The 21690-nt window shown below is 37.7% G+C and overlaps 1 protein-coding gene across 2 annotated transcripts in view; it reads left to right on the top strand.

Annotated features, from left to right (window-relative positions):
• Nucleotides 1–556: 556 nt before the first annotated feature.
• Nucleotides 557–21690, top strand: part of Gabra2 (gamma-aminobutyric acid type A receptor alpha2 subunit) — a 125512-nt gene continuing 104378 nt past the window's right edge. Inside the window, exons 1-3 of one of the 2 annotated variants that reach the window (XM_021210613.2) lie at nt 557–925; nt 1962–2049; nt 4510–4625. In XM_021210613.2, the coding sequence (XP_021066272.1) occupies nt 1979–2049; nt 4510–4625 (187 nt within the window). In that variant the 5' untranslated portion in view covers nt 557–925; nt 1962–1978. Of the gene's footprint in view, nt 926–1508; nt 1618–1961; nt 2050–4509; nt 4626–21690 lie in introns of those variants that run through there. The other variant, XM_029545403.1, reaches the window with a different exon arrangement.

Genomic DNA, 21690 nt, shown 5'->3' with positions numbered 1-21690 from the left:
ACTGGTCCTAATTACGGGAGCACTGAGGAAAGAGAGGAACATCCAGAGAGCTAAAGAAATCAAAGAAACTTCCTGCTGTGTAATTCCACGTAACGTGCGTTTAACATGGTCCTGCGTGGATGCGCTGATGACTAAGTAAAGGCGTGATTAGCCCCTTCGCCCTCCAGTGGGAGCCATACATCGTTACCTCTTCAGGCAGCGACGTCGCTCCACTAGGGATGATGTCGGGGGACCAGCGGCAGGGAGCGGCCCGTGGGACCTAGGGCCTCACAAACACACACCATTCACAGTTCAGCACCCACACTCACCAGCAGCCGCCCCCTAACCCTTACACCAGGAAGCTCACTGCCTCCAGCTCCGGGCAGGGTGTGGGCTCCACTCCTCCAGCGCGGTGTGGGCGCAGGCAGCGGCGCTCCCAAGCGCACTGGGGTGCCCCGCGCCACCCCGGCTGTGCTGCCCCAGGTGACCAGAGGGCGGCGGTCGCTTGGCCAGGAGTGGGGTGGGGGATAAGGGGTCCCCTGTTCCCTGGAACCTCCTTAGACCTTCCTTAGGCTAGCTCCTCCTCCTCCAGGCGCGGGGCTCGTGCCCGCTGCTGCCTGCGCGCAACGCGCCTCCGCGCCCCCACCCGGGCTCCTGCGATCGCTACTCCCTCCTCCTCTTCCTCCTCCTCCTCCTCCGCCCATCACCGCCACTACGGACGCCTTCGCCGCCTACTCCTCGCGCGGCCACGACTCCTCAAGCTCTCTGCTCCAGCTTCCACCAGCCCCATCCATTCGCTGCCTGCTCTTTAGGCTGCTGCAGTCTCTCTCTCTCTCTCTCTCTCTCTCTCTCTCTCTCTCTCTCTCTCCTCTCCCTCTCTCAAGTTTTCTGTGGAGACAGATTCAGAGCCACTGGAGGAAAACATCTACTTCTGCTGGCTGTTCAGGTAGGGTCACAGACGTTGGTGGCAGCGGCGGGGGGGGGACCCTTGCTCATTCCCCTCTGCTTCTCCAGCATGCCACCCCCACCCCACCAACCCACTCCACTCTTCATGCTCCTTCGACACGGAGGTTCAGGTTCTCCTAGTCTCTCCATCCTTCAAGATCGAATTCCAATGTCCCTCCCCAGAAACGTACATTCGCAACTACAATAAAAATCCAAAAGCCAGTCCAGCGGCGGCTGAACGCTGGCCGGGCTCTTTTAGACTCCAACTTTGCACACACTGGCAGCGCTGCCTGCCTGCTTGGCGGCGTCTGATCCGGAGCCTCTCGCTCCTTTGGTAGTCTTGGCTCCAGAGCAGCTGTCAAACGCATAGTTTGACAAACGCATAGTTCACAGCACTTGATTTCCACCCTGCTGCCTCTTGAACGTGGACGTGGGCAAGTGTGAAAGGGCAGGGCGAATGATTTGAATTTTCTTTTCTTTTCTTTTCTTTTCTTTTTCTTTTTCTTTTTTTCTTTTCTTTTCTTTTTTTTTTTTTTTTTTTTTTTTTTTTTGGAGGGTGGTGGTGGTGGTTGTTGAGTAAAGTGAAGACAGGAGGACCACAATTAACTGTAAGGAAAAGATACCAATGGAAAAGTAGCCTGCTTGCTGCCAGCTTTTTCCTGCTGTCGTTGCGGAGGTGTCTTCCTTGAGAGGGTGAGGCGTGGAGTATCCATCTCTCCACCTCTTTCGCACACATTCCTCCAACCTATTCCTTCATAAGCTACTGTGTCAGTTTAGAGTCCCGGGGTTGTCATTTCATGTGTGCATAACGATTTTTTTTTTCAGATGATTGGGCTGGGGGAAGTTATGGGCAGAGGAAAATATATTAGTGCTGTCATCTTTCCATTAAAAAAAATCTTTTCCCATTGCCTGTCATCCACTCCTATACCTAGTAGACAGGAGTAACATCCCCTCCTAAATGAAATGGAATTCTTTTGGGTTACTGGCTTGGTAGGACCGAGAACAAATTTAATTTAATTTTGTTTTCTCTTCCATAGCTTTGGCAACAAGGAAGATGAAGACAAAATTGAGCACCTGCAACATATGGTCTCTGCTGCTTGTTGTCCTGGTGTGGGACCCAGTCAGGTGAAGAATTGTTTTTTATTTCTTCATTCCAGGTCTAGGAGTGATTTTTAAGTGACACGAGTGTATCCACACTCTTTAAACGACTAGGTATTTTGAGGAATTATCAATTATTTTAGTGGAAATGGATTGTACAGGAAATTGTCCTACTAAGTGTCTGAAACTCTAAAAAGTTTGCTGATTCTTTATTTTTAAGCGACCAAACACAAAAAATGAATGGGATTTTTTTTTTTCTATTTGAGGCATTTAATTGAAGAAGCGACTACCTATCAGGAATATATTAGTTTAAAGAATGTCCATCGTTAAGGTGTTCATAGTTATACCAAAGTCTGGTAAGGAAGCTAAGCTGACCTTGGAACACACAAAAAATATAATCGGCTAAATGATTTAAGTGGCAACTTAGGTTTTTTCTTTTCTTTCTGTTTCTTTCTTTGCATTTTGTATTGAGCCACTGGGGCTCAATACTATAGACAGAGTAGAAATCCTAACTGATATGTGAGTCTGAGACCTGTAGGTGGAGGCAGCACACAACTAGACAATCACAAACATCGAAACAAAAGCTGATTTATGAGCCAACTTTTTCATCTTATTAATTTAGAGGTAATTTGTTTTTCAGTTGGTTAATGATCAAGAGTGGTTCCTTAAAACGTGTGAATTTTCTTTTGCCTATTATCTACACAGAAATTAGTTTGATTTCTTTAAGTAATATCATTAATTGTCATCTTCTCTGATTTTTTTTTTTAAATAAAGCCAGCAGTGGGTATATTTCATTGAATGCATGTATAGGGAATGGTTTTAAACCCCAGAAAAATTAAAATACAAATTTTGTTATAGTTCTTCTGTAGCCATTACTCTTTAATAAGTATTAAATCATTTTATTATTCCTCTTATGAGTTCTAACCAAATAATGTTTAAGATATTTTGGAACAGAAAAGAAATCTATTTGGAAATACTTCACTTAACTGGGAAATGCCATGTATGACTGAATATTGACTTTAGAAAGATAATCTGAACTATAACTAAAAAACAAACACCTCCAGGTGAAACACTTCAGCTAGACTCTTGTGACTATCTTATGGACTGGCTTTAAAATTAGAATGAGAAACTTTTGAAGGTAGAGTATATGAATTGGTATTCTTACATAACTTGAAGATGTCCATCTTCATGTCCACACTTCAACATTCCCTCTGCTCTTCAAAATGCCAGCTTGAAGTTTGTTGCCAATTTTGGTGTTTTATAAGTATTGTTAGCTTCTGGTTCTGAATTCATTTAAATGTAAATGGTTTCTGTCAGTGATGTTTTATATGATATATATTGACTAGAATGGAAGTACACACACTCCCTGACTTTAAAGGCTTGGGCATTCAATTATCAATGAATAATCCCCAAGAATCAGTACTGACAGCTTAACTAAATATCACTCTACTCATTTTCTGTTCTATATTTGACCCAATAATGTTCATGGCAGTATTTTATTCTATTATATAAATGATTCCTTTTTGGGGACAGTAATTTAAATCTCTGAATCATTCCGAGAAAAGATGGCAATGAGAGGGGACACTCTGTTTTATACATTGTTTCTTTGACCAAATTGCTGTCATAAAATCAGGTTTCTGGCTTTATGTTGGAGAAATCATGGAGGAAAATCACTGCCTCTAAAGTTTTGCTAGGGGTGTTTTAAGACCCCTTTTCTTACCACAAATTTATCATCAGAGAAAGGGTAACTGGACACTTTTATCTTTATGTAGCTCCTTATTACTCCTCTGATACCACTCAAAAGACCTGGCCTTCTTAGAGTCTGTGAGTGTGTGTTTTGCTCCTGCCTTCAGACCCCACCTCCATCTCCTGGCTACACTGGAGCCTGGCAACCTGCCAGTGTAGTTCCCTTGATGTCTATATTATGCTTGGCCATTGGGTGGAGGTATATCCCAAGTGAGGAAATTACCTTTATCTAAAACTGTGAAAGACATAAGCGAACAATAATGCTATGTATGCGAATGACAGGGAATTTTCGTGCCACCAAGGTAACAGTTTATTTTCCAATTAATATTCACAACACTGAAGAATTACTTCAGAAGTTTCTCTAGTTATTTCATCCAATTGCAAAACAATATTGTTGATAATGTCAGTATATGAGAATCTACAAATATGTTGTGTTCTAAAGAGGAGACATTAAGATTATAGTTCATACAAAATGTGAAATGCTAGACGTCTCAACAGTGTTACTATTATTCTTTTGATATCTTAGCATTTACTGTTCTTTTTTGAAACAGTATACTTACCTTCCCCACAAGTTTAGTGATATTTATAGAGTGAAAAAGAGAAAGAAATGTATGTCCCTAATGGCTGAAGGAGCCTTAAATTTAGTTAAATTCAGATCAATGAGAAAGAGGATTTTGGCGCTTAGCCAAACACTGTATGTACATATATGATATATACAAATGTGTAAAATTATCTGTTTAGGTTGGTGCTGGCTAACATCCAAGAAGATGAGGCTAAAAATAACATCACCATCTTTACAAGAATTCTAGACAGACTTCTGGATGGTTATGATAATCGGCTTAGACCAGGCCTGGGAGGTAAAAATAGTTTCCCTTTATTTTAAACCTTCAAAATACAATGGCTTTACAAGTTAAAGGTAATGTGCTCATCTTAATGCATTCCATGCATGAAGAAATTGTCAAGTCTTTGAAGTCCTCCAGAATGGAAAGTAAGAAACACAAAATAAACATTATAACTTCCCATTGCACATGCCTAATCTATTTAGTTATGTATTGTGTTGAGTGCCCATATTCGTATAGGGACGTGTGTGTGTGTGTGTGTGTGTGTGTGTGTGTGTGTGTGTGTGTGAGAGAGAGAGAGAGAGAGAGAGAGAGAGAGAGAGAGAGAGAGAGAGAGAGAGAGAGAACAGTTTCATAGTTAAATTATTGGAAACATTCTGTTTTCTATGCAGAGAATATATATTTGTATTATTTATCTGATGTGCCGGTGTAGTATCAAGTGCTACTAAATTATCATTTTTACAGATGCCCATCTTCAGATCAGCATAGATACATAATAGCCAGAGAAATAAAGATGTTGTAAATATGTAGTGGTTCTAATCCTACTTTACAAAGTTGACACAGGTGAATTTCAGGCTTCAACAACAATTTTCAAGTGAAAAAAAATGTTTTTTAAATCTAAGTAGTATTGGAAATTAGAGGAGGCTAGTGTGTTAAATGCCAATTAATGTTCAGGATTGTTAAGTAACACTAAAGTTAGAAATAAATAAGCATAGGGACAATATCCCAAGCCAAGATATTGTTACTTATGAGTTTTAACAGTTTTAAATGCTTGTCGATTTGTACACATATAGATATGTTACCTAAAATGTTAATTGTAATACTATATGTGATAAATATGTCCATGTACACATACTTATTGAAATCTTAATCGATTCAAAAGTAAGACAGAATTAGCTATGCCAGGAAGTGGTGAGTGCAGTTTGTGGTTGTTCCAGCATTAACAACTTTGTAAGGGTTTCTATTCCTGGTGACACACCCCTGTGGTTTCAGCAGTTGGGAGATAGAGGTTAACTGTTCAGACGTTAAAAGTCTTCCTTAGCTATACAGGGAATTCCAGCCTGGGGAACCTGTGACTTTGTCAAAACTTTATATTAACTCAATGTGTGGAATTTTATATTAGTAATTATTTTGATGATAGACAGTTGTTAGGTTCTGAGTATCTCCCAAAACTGTACAGTATGTCTTGACAGTGGTAGGAAAACAGTCAAACAGACCCAACCTGTTAAACAGTATATCATTGAATTACATTTTGTTATTCACATTCATTCTTGAGTAGTCCGTCAAATTTTAAAGAGGATCCAGGAAGAACAATGTTTCAAAAATGACACAGGTGATACAGTGACAGGTTTTATTTCTAAGAGAATTTTTTTCAGGAGAAAAAAAAGCAAAGAAAAACATAAAATGGAATACTGTATTTCCTTAATACTGGATATTTCTAAATAGTTGGAACATAAATGGCTTGGAAATTATGGTAGAAAATGTGCCAATAAACTATTACCACACTCATGCATTCTCTTGTAGAGAAAGAAATAAGTCTAACACAAGACTGTAACGGTGGTTTATACTATGGATTGCACAAGAGCAGCTCGTTTATCTCAAACATAGAAAATTTTATCTTTAAATGAATTGCCTGGTGCAAAATAAATTGTAAAATATAACATCTAGACCTTGAACTTCATTGTTTTTTCAGTTCCAAAATGGTCTTTTCTTGTGGGTTTCAAGGCTGGGTAGAGGAAACTATATATTTTCTCTTTCAGATATTTTATGATCTCTAATATTTAAATGCTATCTCTTATATTAAAAACTCCATTTGTTCACATTTGAATATGAACCCCCACTGTCTTGGCACTTGGTTTAATGGAAGATAGTGTGTCATTTCTTAGGCTACTCTTTTCTTTCCTCCATCCCTTTGTAATGTTCATCTATTAATATTGCATGATCTGATGACTCTTATTACCTGACTCTGCTTTATGTGTCCCAATCCCTTCTCTTGATCCCATACTTCCGATTGTCCCAATTTGATAGATACTGTTGATGGGACTGGATGGAGCATACATAGCTTGAAGGGTGACCTATATCTACAGCCATGTTCTCCTCCATGTCCTGCCTACTAAGGTGCCAGAAACAGGAAGTTGCCTGTTTCCTCTGATTAAAAGTGTATGCAAAAACACAGTCATAGTGTTGTGAAGGCTATCTTTCTGAAATAATGCTGTTGCGAAACGAAATTTTTTTACAGTAGCCAAAAAAGAGTGGTACCTAGGGGAGAGTATCACTTCTCTCTCTCTCTCTCTCTCTCTCTCTCTCTCTCTCTCTCTCTCTCTCTCTCTCGCTCTCTCTCTAATTAAAATGAACTAATCTTGTTTGTTCAAAGATCATAAGCATTGGAATCATANTGCAAAAACACAGTCATAGTGTTGTGAAGGCTATCTTTCTGAAATAATGCTGTTGCGAAACGAAATTTTTTTACAGTAGCCAAAAAAGAGTGGTATCTGTCTGTCTCTGTCTCTTCTCTCTCTCTCTCTCTCTCTCTCTCTCTCTCTCTCTCTCTGTCTCTCTCTCTCGCTCTCTCTCTAATTAAAATGAACTAATCTTGTTTGTTCAAAGATCATAAGCATTGGAATCATAGTGGTGTAACCTCCACCTTTGAACCATGTAAATATTCTACAAAACAGAATAAAATATAATAACAACAAAGTGTATGTACTATGTGAACCTTTCCATTTTTACAACTTGATTAGGAATCTTGTATGATACCACAGTCTACATAACATTCAGCAAATGCTGTTTTCTTCCCCCTCCCCTGTCATAGGATCAAAAACAAAACAAAATAAAACAAACACATTCAAAAGAAAACCAAGTTTCCGGCAGTCTGCTTCTCGGGGTATATTTTCCATGTTAAGTCACTTCCCATGTATCTGGCATCTCAGACTTCACTATTTTCTTTTGACAATCCATTTCCATCTGCTCTTTTGGCCCTTGGCTATATTATCTACTGTTCCTAGAGTGACTTTTATTCCTCTTCTGTGCTGACTGAAAGCCTAACATTCTTACGAAAACCGTGATGGCATTAGTGGCCTTTGGTGCAGCCTTTCCTAACAGAATTGAAATGTTGAGATTCAATTCTGTCTGTTGAATTTTTTTTTTTAACAGTTGCTATATCTCACTTATGACATATTTTATTGTATTATTTATTTCATTTCCATGTGCCTTTATTATCTTAATAAGATTGTAAGGATTTGGTATCATAACTCCTCTGTGTTTTCTGCCGCTGGGTATTGATTTGCATATTGTGGCCATAAAATAAATGTTGATTCCTAGATTAAGTTTCTGCCACCCGGAAAATGGGACCACTTGTACCTGGGTGCCCTTTTAGTTATGAGTGCTCAGGTAGGCAGTGTGACTCAGTGAGAGAAATGAACCCTCTTACACAGAAGATTTAACACACCAGCACTGGTCCTCAGCACTTGTGTAAACTTTAAATATTCTGCCTCTGTAGATGCACACTTGTTATTCTTTAAATAAGGTTTGTATTACGGCTCTTCTGATAAATGGTGAGTATGATGTCATATAGAATTGCATATTGCAAAGTGATGTACATGTAGACAGCTAGAAAGTGACTGAAAGTAACTGAAGGTCAGTCACCATTTTCTAAATAGATTCTTGCAAACTTATCATGATTACTTCTGCATTGCAATGTATATTCTTTTCCTTTGTAATTCTGTCTATGTCTGGGTGCTGTGTGTGTACATGAGGACAGGTGTCCTTGGAGGTCAGAGATGTCAGATTCTCCTTGAGTTGGAATCACAGGTTTTGCGGGTGCTGGGGAATAAACTCAGGGCCTCTTTGACTCTTGACTGCCCAATCATCTACCTAAAAGTCTTAACCTGAATATGCATATGCCACTTGAAATAGAAAGTTCAGGTAAATAATCTGTCACATTCCATAAATTAATATAGGAAGTGGTTTACATTCAATTCAGTAATAATACACTAAAACAAACATGTTCATTGACAGCTAATAGGTAATTAATCATAAGTGTTATTTTTGACCTTTTATTACACACACACACACACACACACACACACATAAAGAGATGTCAGATTTTTAACAATAAGTTAGTAAAGTTATTCAACCCTCTTTACTATTAGATGTCACACAGAGAAGTTCCTTAGACACTCTGAGACTTGGTATTTTTTAGTAAGTGGTTATATTTATTTCTGAGAGAAGGATGGTATTTTGAAATTAAGATACAAGGCACCGGTTATGCAATACAGTGGATTATACACTTTTTAAAGATTTAATAATTAATGGTAGATTCTTTTTAAAGTTTTAAGTCAGATCATACCATCCGCCTGTTAAGAGCTCTGCAATCACACCCTGTTCTTCCTGCATTGGATATGTGTGCAGCCCCAAGTGATCTACCTTCCATCCACTCTTTAGCTTCACAGCACACACAGCTCCCTGCTTGCAGATATCTCTTCAGTTACCCTGGCATCCTTCGTGGGATGTGAATACATCAGGACACTCTGTGGGGGATTTTTGGTTGGTGTTTTCTTTGCACATAGAATATTCATTGATGTCACCTACCTTGGCTAACCTAATACATCCGAGAGCATAACTACCCCATCAAACTTGATTGCTCTTACCTAATTTCATTCTTCCATAGACACTTTTAATTTAAAAGCTAATTTATTTATTACTATAAAGTTAACTGCTTATTGTGTCTCTTAAGACACATGTAGCCTGTTAAGTCTGATATTTTTGGACATTTTCGTGCATGAATTACTGTTAGTTCTATCTGAATCTTCCAGAACAGTGGTTCAGATCACCACCTGTGACTCTCTTGAGTGAACTTTAATTCCAATGAATTTAATATTTAGCATGCAGCACAAAAAAATATTACCCATACATTTTACTTTTTTCTTTAAGAGAAATGCAATAATTTTTTTTTACCAGATTACCATATTGTCCTTTCAGTACCGCTGACAACATATTTAAAGATGGCACTTAGGTGGGTCAGAGCAGCTTCGCTACCAAGTTATTCAAAACCTAACAATTCTTCAACACGCTAGAAGTATGATTTGGAATGATTGTCTTCTTTTATTTCCAGCTTTATTTCCTAACTCTGAAATGGGACATTGAGTTCTATTTATCTGCCTTTTCTCTCACAGAGATGTTGTATGGCTAAGCTAACCAAGTCACGTGGCATACCACTGGGAGGTGGGGGAGAAACACATTTGGATATGTACAAATATCAGAAGCCATCTATTCACGAAGTCTATGTCTTAGGAGGTTGTATTTTTGAAAAATACACCAAGGAAATCATTATAGGTCTTATAAATTTGAAATCTTACTTCTTTATGAGATTGGAAACCCAAGGTAGAATCACCCAATAATCTTGTCAACGAAGAACATACATTAAAATTAGCCAGCACTTGCTAATACACGAATAAAGTTACTCTGTTATCTCTCTGTTAGACATTGGAGGCAGCAACCTAGATAAACTGATAGTTTTACTTTTTCTGAGGAATTTTTCAAATTGTTAAAACAACATTCGTTTTTAGATCAGTTTTCTGGGGTCACTGCCAGAATGAGTGTGTAGACAGGCCTCATATATTTATGAAAATTAACAGTCGCAGTGCCGCTCAGAAATGATAACTATTAGAAATGACAAGCCTTGACATTTAAATTATGGATGCAGTCTGTGAAATCTAGATTGAGTACCATACTTAACTACATTTTTGAAAAGTTGTTTTGAAGAGCTCGTCTAGGACATATTTTCCTAGGGTTCTTATTTTATGATCTGAAATCACAAGAAGTTTAATGTTAACAGTTATGAAAGATGTGAGTTCAAGTCATTGATTTCAGGTCTGAATGTCAGTTTCTACGTTCAGTCTTGTTCTTAGACCACAGAGAGATGTGTGATAGCATGTTTCTATAAATTGTGTTACTCTAGAATTTATTTAATAATTAACATGAGTTATTCAAGATATACAGAAAACAATTGAGATGTTTCTCAGGTACTAGGGAGGCTAACAGGGAGGCTCATGAGTTCAAAATTAGTCTGGACAACAAGATTAATTTCAGGGATAACCTGTTCTGTGTAACAAAACTATGTAGTAAAATTTAAAAAAATATTAAAAAATATATGGCTGGTTATATATAGCTCAGTGATGCCCAATACCTTGAGTACAGTTCCTGATCAAAAAAGCAAGAAGGTTGTTGAAAGCAAACATTCATGTGCTCTCAGAATGATTCATGAGTGATGTGTATTCAAAGTTTTAGGGTGCAGAGGACTTTAGAAGTGACTTGTAGGAATGGTTTATAAGGAAAGGGCCGATGACTCTGAAAAGAATTTAAAAGAAATGAAAAGTTTGTGTTCAATTATCAATCAAATGTAAGGATATGTTAGAAGCAAAATATGATATTAGCTACTACTAAGGTCCTTGGGCTAGAGGTCTATAGTACATTTTTATTTTAATAGATAATTGCATATATATATTTACTTATTTATTCTCAATGACTGAGATAGGCCCTTTCTTTGGCTCCTGAGTTCTGTTGTCATATGATTTTAACTGAATAATTTTTGGTATGGTAATCAAACTTTCCTTGGATTATTTTTTTTAAACAAAGAATGAAAAAAAATGAATGACATATTGGAGGCATATGAGGTCTTTGTGCAGTGTTGAGTAAACAGAAGATGAAGTCCTCTATAGTTGTTAATAGTGTGATAATTACTGGCTATACTTCATATGCAGTGCAGACAATATTCAGTATTACATTTGTTTGTATGATATGTGACTTGTATAACTTGTTTACTTTCCAGCAGATAAAATATATTTTTTTGTTTGGTTTGGTTTTGAGAGAGGGTCTTATTGTTCAGTCTTGGCTGACCTGAAACTTGCTGTATAGGATAATCGGGACTTGATCTTTTGTCTCTTGAATCCTGGGATTAAAGGGATGCACCATGTCTACCCTGGAGATATTATGCAGTGGTAATGAAAGAAGACGATGAGGCTTTCCTATTCATTCAGTCTTATTTTGTCCACGTACTTTTGTATATTTAAGGAGTCTCTAGAAACAAAACCAGTACACAAAAGAAAATTTCCCTTTTGATGTTTTTGTGATTATCATAAAACATAACAATGTAGAATAATCAATTAATGAAAATACATTTGTTTATGAAACAGGTTGTATTCACATAAAGCCCACTACATAATGTTGTTGACAATTGACAAAGCTTAACGAACCTGAGTGGTATCAGAAACTTGAATGGAAAGAATTGGTTCTTGCGACCTGCCTAGTGGTGGTAATGATTTGAGACCTAAGCATATGGGATAGAAGAGTTAAGGGGAGGACTGGATCCTATGTTGCAGTGTGTGTGGAAAAGAGATGTATCTGCACTTTTAACAAGTTGTAGCCCCAGACAGAAACAGTGTAAACCACAGAAGTTGGGCGTCTCTGCTTCTCTTAAAGCTGCAAAGTCCGGCTTTAGGCTCCCCGCTTGCCCCGGTACAGTGGAGGTTGAGTCCAGTGCTCCTGCAGTACAATCATGCATCTGGCCAGCTTTTGCTTGTGTCTGAGACTCGTGGGAGTCTCCCAGAGAGCCTCTAATGGGCCAACCTTCAGGATCATCCCGAGGAAGAAGATTTCAGAGCCTATTTTGTTCTCTGTAGCATAACCATCCATTTAGATTGCTCTAAAGTCCGACTGACGTTTCCCTTTGGCATTTTTCAGAGCAACAAAGAGAGATTAAATAGGTGGGACTTCACACAGGTATCCAAGCAGGTGTCTCTCAATATGTTTATGTGAGATATCAAGTCATTTATCATTTCTTCTCCATTTTGAAGACTTTGCACAAGACTGTGAAGAAAGCCTAAGCCTCTAGCTTCCTGTGGTGCAGTACCACCAGGCAGATGCCTTCTCTGGACATCATTGTAGTTTTGTCCAGGATCTTCCTGGGTCTTTCAGTCTTGTATGGGCCTAGGCTACTGGCAAATTCATCCCAACCCTAGGTTTAATAAAAAGAAAAAAAACTGTGGCTATGTTATATACATCACTCTGTATTCCTTTTAGTCATTTATGGTATAACTGGCAGCACCATAGCATTTCTGGACACCATCCTTAACACTGTGTGTTGTTGTTTACAGCCTGGAAAGAGGTGCCCAAACAGGGTATGTCAGTAATAGCTGGTGTATCATAGACCTGCAGAGTTTTACCTAAATTTGTTCTTATATGGAACTGCACAGCTTATGACTATTTTCAGGGAAAGCTTATTGAATGAATGATAGTAGTTGTGTGTATTAAGCTAGAGAGTCTGGTGTTTTCAGAGGGTGACATCATTGAAAAGCAAGACCCATTGCTTTATTTATTACTATTTTGCCTCTTGGAGGCCCAAACACACCTTTTTTTTTTTTTTTTAAACTAGATTTACTTATTTCTATCACTAAGATCCAGTAAAGTAAAAGTTTCCCCTCTCCCTTCTCAATACTCAATGGACTGAGAAAATATATGCATGAACCACCCATTTGTTTTAAAGGTACTTTTTATTACTTCACATGAATCATATTTTAAAATGTCAAAATCAATGGAGATGGCCAAATGAATAGTTTTAGCAGTTTGCAGTTTATTAATGTTCAATAGAGAGGATCAAATGAAATTATTTTACTATTTTGTTCCTTAATGAGCATTGAAGTCATGCAGTAGGAAAGATACCGTAAGATTTAACAATGCTGTTCGTCTCATAGATGATGAGGTTCCTTTGGGTGAGGGGCACAATAAACATGCGTGTTACCACTCTTAAAATGACTCTGAATGTCACCACATATTTCTTGGAAAGGACAAGTTACTGAAGTCCAGACAAATCAATTACTTATGCTCATAACATACAATCAAGCATATCTGCCATTTGTATTAATCTCTGAGTGTTTGGTGATGTTAGTTTAAGTTCTAGAAGTATTTTGATGAGCAAGGCCTAGGCGTTGCATAAAATGATATCAGTATTTTCTCATACCTACATATAGATAGTTAAAAACTGCCTCTTCATCTTCTTAATTAAGGATATTGTAGAATCATGTATTTTCCTGCTTGAAGAACAAGTCTCTTCTTAGGAGGATAGAGCGAATTTTTGTACCCTGTCTGCCAATCTGAGATCTAAGAACCTGGAGAATACTGCGACCCTCAGAAATCAGGTCCTGTTCTGTCTGCAGTAGGGATCTAGAGTGTTCTCTGTTCTCTTTTAGAGATTGAATCTTACACATAGTAAGTCAAGTAAAACTCCATTTGGATACTTCGCAGTTACCTTAAGGAAAACACATGTCCTCTTTCCTTTTCATTTGTTTTGATTTCCAGGACCATTGAAAAATAGCTACACCAGAAGTATAAGATTAAAAAGAAGTACAGGAAGGACAGTATATTAAAAAGTATGTTTATTTCTTTTGAATTTCTAAGTTTTACTACAACATAGAATCCTGAAAACTTGCTTTTACTTTGAAATACCCCCATTTTTTCAAGGAAGAGATCTTTTCATTTACAACTGGCCTGTAAGAATGAACTTAAAAAGGATGAGGATGCCTCATTTAAAATCTAATAAAATGGTAAAAATCTTCCTTTGCTAGCATGTAGTTTGCATGAATACCCATAAAACAGTAAGAAAACTAACATAACGCTGATTTCAACTCTGTGAAGATGGGCAACGAAGTCTAAAGATTTCTTCAAGTGTTTCAAATATTTGGAAGGATGCTCAGTGCAATTAGATCCTACCTATGATTAGAGAAGCCAAGTTATAGCCCAGCATCAGAAAAGATAGAAGATGGGTTATACTTCTTCTGTATGTCTCAGAACATATTATATATATATATATATATATATCCTAATAACATTCCCAAATGTTTGCTTAGATGTTTTGTGTTGGTGTCTGAGTAATGTAGTACGGATGGGGATAAGTATTTGGGAACAAGGCCCTTGATGACCCAGGCCTGTAACCCGGGAGACTGAATCAGGGGGATCATGAGTTCATTTAGTCTGAACAACAGAATAAATTCAGGCATAACCTGTGCTATGCAACTGCCAGGGATGCCCAATACCCCAAGGACAGTTCCTGGTCGGAAAAGCAAAAAGGTTGTCAAAAGTTTGGTTGCTCTCTGAGTGATGTGTAATGTGTATTTAAAGGTTGCCGGTACAGAGGAGGACTTCAGACTTGAGTTGTAGAAGTGGTTTGGAAGGGAAAGACCTATGTCTTGGGAGAGAGTTAAAAAGAGATTAAAGGTTTTTGATCTATTCTTCATCACATGTAAAAATACTTTCAAAGCTAAATATGATGGACTACTGTTAATCTCCTTGTGTTAGAGGTCTATAGTATATTTTTATTATACAAATTTCTTAGAAGTTGCTACACCAAATTTAAGCAGCCCAGGCAGGGAGAATTGCAATGAATGGAGGGAATTCATTTCTGTTACTGTAATTACATAAAGGAACTCTTCAGATTCCCAAGAAATGAAACAGTGGACTAAAATACCCGACAGGTTTACAAGGAAGATTAAAATTTGCATACCCAGAAAGGAAGTCTTAATTAAAAGAAAATGGAATTTCAAGGTTGGTGTTTCAGTCAAGTAGAAGGGAATATGGGAATGTAGATTTAATTAGCTATCTAGGGCATGTAAGGGTAATCATTGAAGCAAAAAAAAAAAAAATGTGAAACTGGGGATTCTACTGGGAGAATATAAAAATTATTACACGAGTATGGAAATGTTTGGTTATTTGGAAACTGCATGGGGCAAGCTTAAGTGGGGACAGGAGACAAGAGAATGAGGATGAATGCTTTGTGGTCACTGCCAAGGGAGTAATGATGGAAATATTACTAAGAGTACAATGTCACCTGATAAGTCAAAATGAAGATGAGGCATCTTTTGATTACCAGGAGCTCTTGACTTAGTACAGTACACAGGATGGTAAGATCAAAGATAACTCTGAATAAAAGGAAATATACAGTGTCAAAGGAAATCTGCATAGAAGCCATATTATTAGAAATACTTATATTAATCTATGTCACCACTATAAAAATGTGGACCTAAGGAGAAACACCAAGATAATTTATTAGCTCTTTGAGTGTGTGTGTGTGTGTGTGTGTGTGTGTGAGAGAGAGGGGGGGGGAGGGGAAAGGAAAGGGGAGGGAGAGGGGAAGAGGGAAAGAAGGAGAGAGGAAGAGGGGGAGGGAGAGAGGGAGAGAGGGAGAGAGAGAGAGAGAGAGAGAGAGAGAGAGAGAGAGAGAGAGATCCCATTAATTTGATTCTCAGCAATTAAGCCAGGCTGGTTGGCCAATGATCACTAAAGATCCACTTATCTTCTGTCTCAGCTCTGAACGTTGTCTCTGTAACTCCTTCCATGGGTATTTTGTACCCCATTCTAAGAAGGAATGAAGTGTCTACACTTTGGTCTTCCTTCTTCTTGAGTTCCATGTGTTTTGCTGTATCTTGGGTATTCTAAGTTTCTGGGCTAATAACCACTTATCAGTGAGTGCATATCATGTCCATTCTTTTGTGATTGGGTTACCTCACTCAGGATGATATCTTCCAGATCCATCCATTTGCCTAAGAATTTCATAAATTCATTGTTTTTAATAGCTGAGTAGTACTCCATTGTGTAAATGTACCACATTTTCTGTGTCCATTCCTCTGTTGAGGGACATCTGGGTTCTTTCCAGCTTCTGGCTATTATAAATAAGGCTGCTATGAACATAGTGGATCATCCAGAGACTGCCACACCTGGGGATCCATCCCATAAACAACTACCAAACCCAGACACTATTGCATATGCCAGCAAGATTTTGCTGACAGGACCCTGATATAGCTATCTCTTGTGATACTATGCCATTGCCTGGCAAATACGGAAGTGGATGCTCACTATTAGATGGAACACAGGACCCCTAATGAAGGAGCTAGAGAAAGTACCCAAGGAGCTAAAGGGGTCTGCAACACTATAGAGAGGGTTGAACTAACAAGTAACCCCCTCCCCCAAGAGTTTATGTTTCTAGTTGCATATGTAGCAGAGGATGGCCTACTTGGCCATCAATGGGAGGAGAGGCCCTTGGTCTTGCAAAGATTATATGCCACAGTACAGGGGAATGCCAGGGCTAGGAAGCAGGAGTGGGTGGGTTGGGGAACAGGGCATGGGGAGGGTATAGGGGACTTTTGGAGAGGAAACTAGGAAAGGGGATAGCATTTGAAATGTAAATGAAGAAAATATCTAATAAAAAATAAAATAAATTTTTTTACATGGGATAAAAAGAAGAAAAGATCCACTTATCTTCACTTTCTTAGCAGTGGGATTACAAGGGTACACCATCATGACTCTCTCTCTCTCTGTCTCTCTGTCTCTGTCTCTCTGTCTCTGTCTCTGTCTGTCTCTCTGTCTTTCTCTCTGTCTCTCTGTCTCTCTCTCTGTCTCTGTCTCTCTTTGTCTCTGTGTCTCTGTCTCTGTCTCTCTTTGTCTCTGTGTCTCTGTGTCTGTGTCTGTGTCTGTCTGTCTGTCTGTCTGTCTGTCTCTCTCTCTCTCTCTCTCTCTCTCTCTGTGTGTACTAAGAGTTGAGCATAGGCCCTTGTCCTTTCAAGACAAGCACTAACATTAACTGAGCCATCTTCCTAGGTCCAAGTATCTGGATCCTTTAAAGGAAAATATGAGCCAGATGGAACCGTGAGCAGAATATTGCTCTAACAGACGGTTCCTTTTAGCTTTCATTCCTTTCAGCATCCCACATAATCTGTAAGGTTCTTGGAGATATTTTTGGCTGTCACTAGCTGAGGGTTTGACTCATAGCTTTAACAGAGAGGGTCACTTAAGATTTACATTACTACGTGTGAAATGCACGGGTGATGACGTCTCATGGGATCTAAGTGTTGACTCAGTATGGGGATATTTCCACGTTGGGGCCTGTTGAATCTGTTGAATTGTAACATCACTGGCTTGTCATGCTTTTTTTAATCTACTACTGCACACAGTTTTGGATTTTGTCATTTTTGGCAACAGCGTCTAATCGAGGCATCTCTTTCCCAGATTGCCACCAGTTGCAGGAGACAGCTGCAATTTCAGCTTTTGTTGCCATTGTCTTGAAACAGCTGGGATATTAAACAAAATCTATCAGCAGATGCGGAAGTGGGCAGGTGTATGTTTAAGTGAGTAGATCCAGAAGTTAGTGGGGCAGAAAACAGATGGCTTTTCATCAAAACTTTTCTCCTCCAGGGAGCTGTTTTGTGGCATGTCATCTCTGTAATTGGCTCACTCACTTAGATAGGGTTCTGGGACATTCAGATGTGTCTGTCTTGAGACATCAGAAGATAGAGTATTCCTGAGTAGCTTTTTATACTGTATGTTTAAAGACAATTGTAAAGAAGCAGATCTTACCAGATTTGGAAAATGATAATCCAATAAAGGAAAAATAATAAAAATCATGGTCACCTTTAACAATTAACAGTGTGCTAACCTGATATTGACAAATTTAATTGATATTGGCTTCATTGTGGAGGTCTGTTTAATATAAACAAGAACCTTAATAGTAGGTGGCTCCTCTCATTGACCTATTATTAAAAAGTTATATAAATAGCTCAAACTTAACTAGGAGTGGTTGTACATTAATAATCCCAGCATTTAGGAACTTCAGGGAAGATGGTCAGGGCAGCATACTAAATACCATGCCAGTTAGAACTGGGATTATATAACATGATCCTGTTTCTAAAAGGAAAATCATCTTCTTTAGTATTTAATATTATCCCTATGTGCACTACTTATTGTTTTTCCTTTAGTATCTATCTATCTATCTATCTATCTATCTATCTATCTATCTATCTAATCTATCTATCTATCTATCTATCTATCTCTCGAGTAGCTTTTTGTAGTGCATGTTTAAATACAATTGCAAAGAAGGAAAAGATCTTATCAACATTGGAAAATGATAATCCAATATAGGAGAAAGAATAATATCATGGTTACATTTAACAATTACGTATGAATATATAAATACAACCTGTTGAGTCTGTAATATTTGTAATATGCAGTATACATATATTATTAAAGTTGACGGTTGGTATTGGGCAAGTAACTAGTGAGCTTAACTCTGGGGAAGACTGAGTCTCCCGCTTTCAGCTGTCATTAATTGCCTGTGGCTCTTCATAATCTCAGAGTTTCATTTATTTTAATTATTATTATTAGAGAATTTCATACAGTGAATTTTAATCATTTTTACCCACCCTTCCTTAACTCTTTTCAGATTCGTTTCTTTTCCATACCCACATAATATTTTGTCCCTAGTCCCCCACTAAAGGACAGTTTGTACTGCTCTATTATTTTGAATGACTGGAGTGTGGTCAACTTACAGGTGCTATAAGATTAAAGAAAACTGACCCTTACTTTTTCAGCAGCTATCAGTTGCTAATAGCTTCTTGCCTAGGGGTAGAGCTTCCTGCCTAACAGCCCACTCACTGTGCACTAATCCCAGGATCCTACCACCACAGTTACCCAGACTACACAAGGGATCAATAAATAACTCTGTTCCCTTTGTTAAGAGAAAGCTGTCCCTTGCAGCTGATTTCCACCTTTAGAATGTAATTTTATGAAGGTAGGATACTACCTGGGAAAATGAGTAAATGCCTTGGATTATGTCTACTGGGTTCCCCATACTGCTTTCTAGCAAGGTCTCCATGATTCCCCTCCTCTCATTCTGTCAGTCTTGGTTGATATGTTGAGGATGGGGGAGTGCCTCGAGCTCTCAAGGACTGAGTTTAAGGAGTGTTACATTGCATTTTATAATCCCACAAGGCATTCATAAAGAATATGATGCAAATACAGAGGTGCCTTAAGCACTTCGTGAATGTTATTTACATCTATTGTTTTGATTTTAATATATTTTCTATCTTTGCCTCTTGACATTATGAATTCAAAGTTTCTCCTTCTAAAAGTTGGTGCTTCATTCTTCATCTGAATATAACCATAAATATATTTATTCCCTATGCTGCTAACTGTTATATTAGTCATTAATTTAGGTGAATAATCTATGTAATATAAAATATTCTTTATTTAGTCATAAATACACATAGATATGTATTACACTACAACTGACATATATCTTGAAAAACAAAAGTGAATATTACTGAGGTTGAAGTTGTGGCTTAGTTGCCAAGTTTCTCCTTAGTATATACAGAGTCTTAGGGTCAATACGCCAGCACCCTATAAAACAGGCAAATTATCACATGCCTGTAATCCTAGCTTGGAAAATAGAAGAAGAATAACCAGAAAGTCATTCTTTACTATATAGTTGGTTCAAAACCAGATTGAGCTACATAAATTGTTGTTGTTGGTTTTTTTGTTTGTTTGTTTTTTTTTTTTTTTTTTTGAGACAGGGTTTCTCTGTATAGCCCTAGCTGTCCTGGAACTCACTTTGTAGACCAGGCTGTCCTCGTACTCAGAAATCCGCCTGCCTCTGCCTCCCGAGTGCTGGGATTAAAGGTGTGCGCCACTATGCCCGGCTTGATCTAGTTTTAAATATAATGATAGGGTGGCAATTTATTTGATAAATATATTTCAATGAATATATTCAATTAACTAGGTGCGGAGACACTAATTAAAGTGAAAATTGAAGTTGGGAACTAACTTTATATAAATAGTATCTTAAATACTAAATACAGAATTATGCTATACAAAATTTCCCCACACATATAATCTAAACAGCAAATAATTAGAAAGTGCTTTTTTCTGATGAAAAGAATGATAATTATTATTATTTGAACAGAATTTAAGTTACCAAGTCTGGTTTAGAATGTCTAGGCTCAAACAATCCTCATTTCTTAGCTTTGTGGCTACCTGGGACAATAGTTGATGCTACCATGTTTATCCTCTTTAAATTTTTTTTTCATTCTTGTCCCACTGGTTCAATTTTTCATGTTGATGAAATAAAAATGTTTTATAAACAGTATACATGTCTTATGTTATACTACCTGAAAGAAACTAGATTTTGAACATGGAGGATTCTTTATTGTAATGAACTAATTATATTTTTATGTTGTAGAATTAAGAGAAATATGGGTCTTTGATTTGATTTTGGTAGTTGTGATGGAAAAGTCTATAATACTTAAAAACTCACCTTGTATAAGAAAATAAAATGCTTTTATTAAAACTGTGCTTAGATTCTTGTCTACAACAAAACAGGTAGATTCTTAGGCAAAAAGTGTATATCAAATAATCAACAAGCTTTGATATTTATTATTTCTGTGCCTTGGCTTCTAATATGTGAAGATTCTAGGCCTATAGACAATGAATGGATATGTTTCCTTCGTCTAGAATGCTTCCCCTATTTTTTTAGACTGGTTCAAGGCTAATAGAATAGAAAATACATTTCTTGAAACAGAAATCTAAAAGGTTGTTTTTCTTTCATTGTAGACAAATGGAAAGACAGAGTATGTGTCTCCATACAAGGGATCAGAATGAGGCTTTCTGCTTCTGAAGTCTGTCCAGCCTGGAAGCACACAGGTTGCTTTAGTTATTTGAGCCTTAGCTATTAGGAGTTCATACAAAATACATACCCCCACTGAATAACAATTAAATAGTTGAGTTCTCAGATATCCTTAAAATTGGAAGCAGAAGTGATTGTTAGAGCTAGTGATAAAGCATCAAAGCATGCGCACCACTATTTATATTTCTAAATCTTGCTCTGCTCCACAGGCATGTGATAACGAAAGGTGGCATCTCTCCCAAGCTCACCGTTTTACCTCCAGGCTCCATTGGATATCCTCAATCTACTCTACTTAAAATGATTCTTTTTTTTTCTTTTCCCATGTTTTTGGTCTCCACCTTCCTCATTAGTTTTGTTCTTTGATTTCTTTTCTATTCTTTTATATTAACTGTGTACTTCAAGGACTTTTCCAGAACAATCTCTCTGAAGCCCTTACCCTAAAATACAAACATTTAAGAAGACAATTCGTAGAATTTAGTTAATAGTTCATACAACATTTTGTGATATGAGTTTGCTCATTGTTGTCCAAATGACCCCCGATTTCTTACCCATATTCCTCTCAGGATCAGTTACAGAACACTT

Source organism: Mus pahari, chromosome 13 (assembly GCF_900095145.1).
Source record: "Mus pahari chromosome 13, PAHARI_EIJ_v1.1, whole genome shotgun sequence".
Classification (NCBI taxonomy): Eukaryota; Metazoa; Chordata; class Mammalia; order Rodentia; family Muridae; genus Mus; species Mus pahari.
Note: the sequence above shows the minus strand (reverse complement) of the source record. Positions and strands in the feature narration are given on the sequence as shown.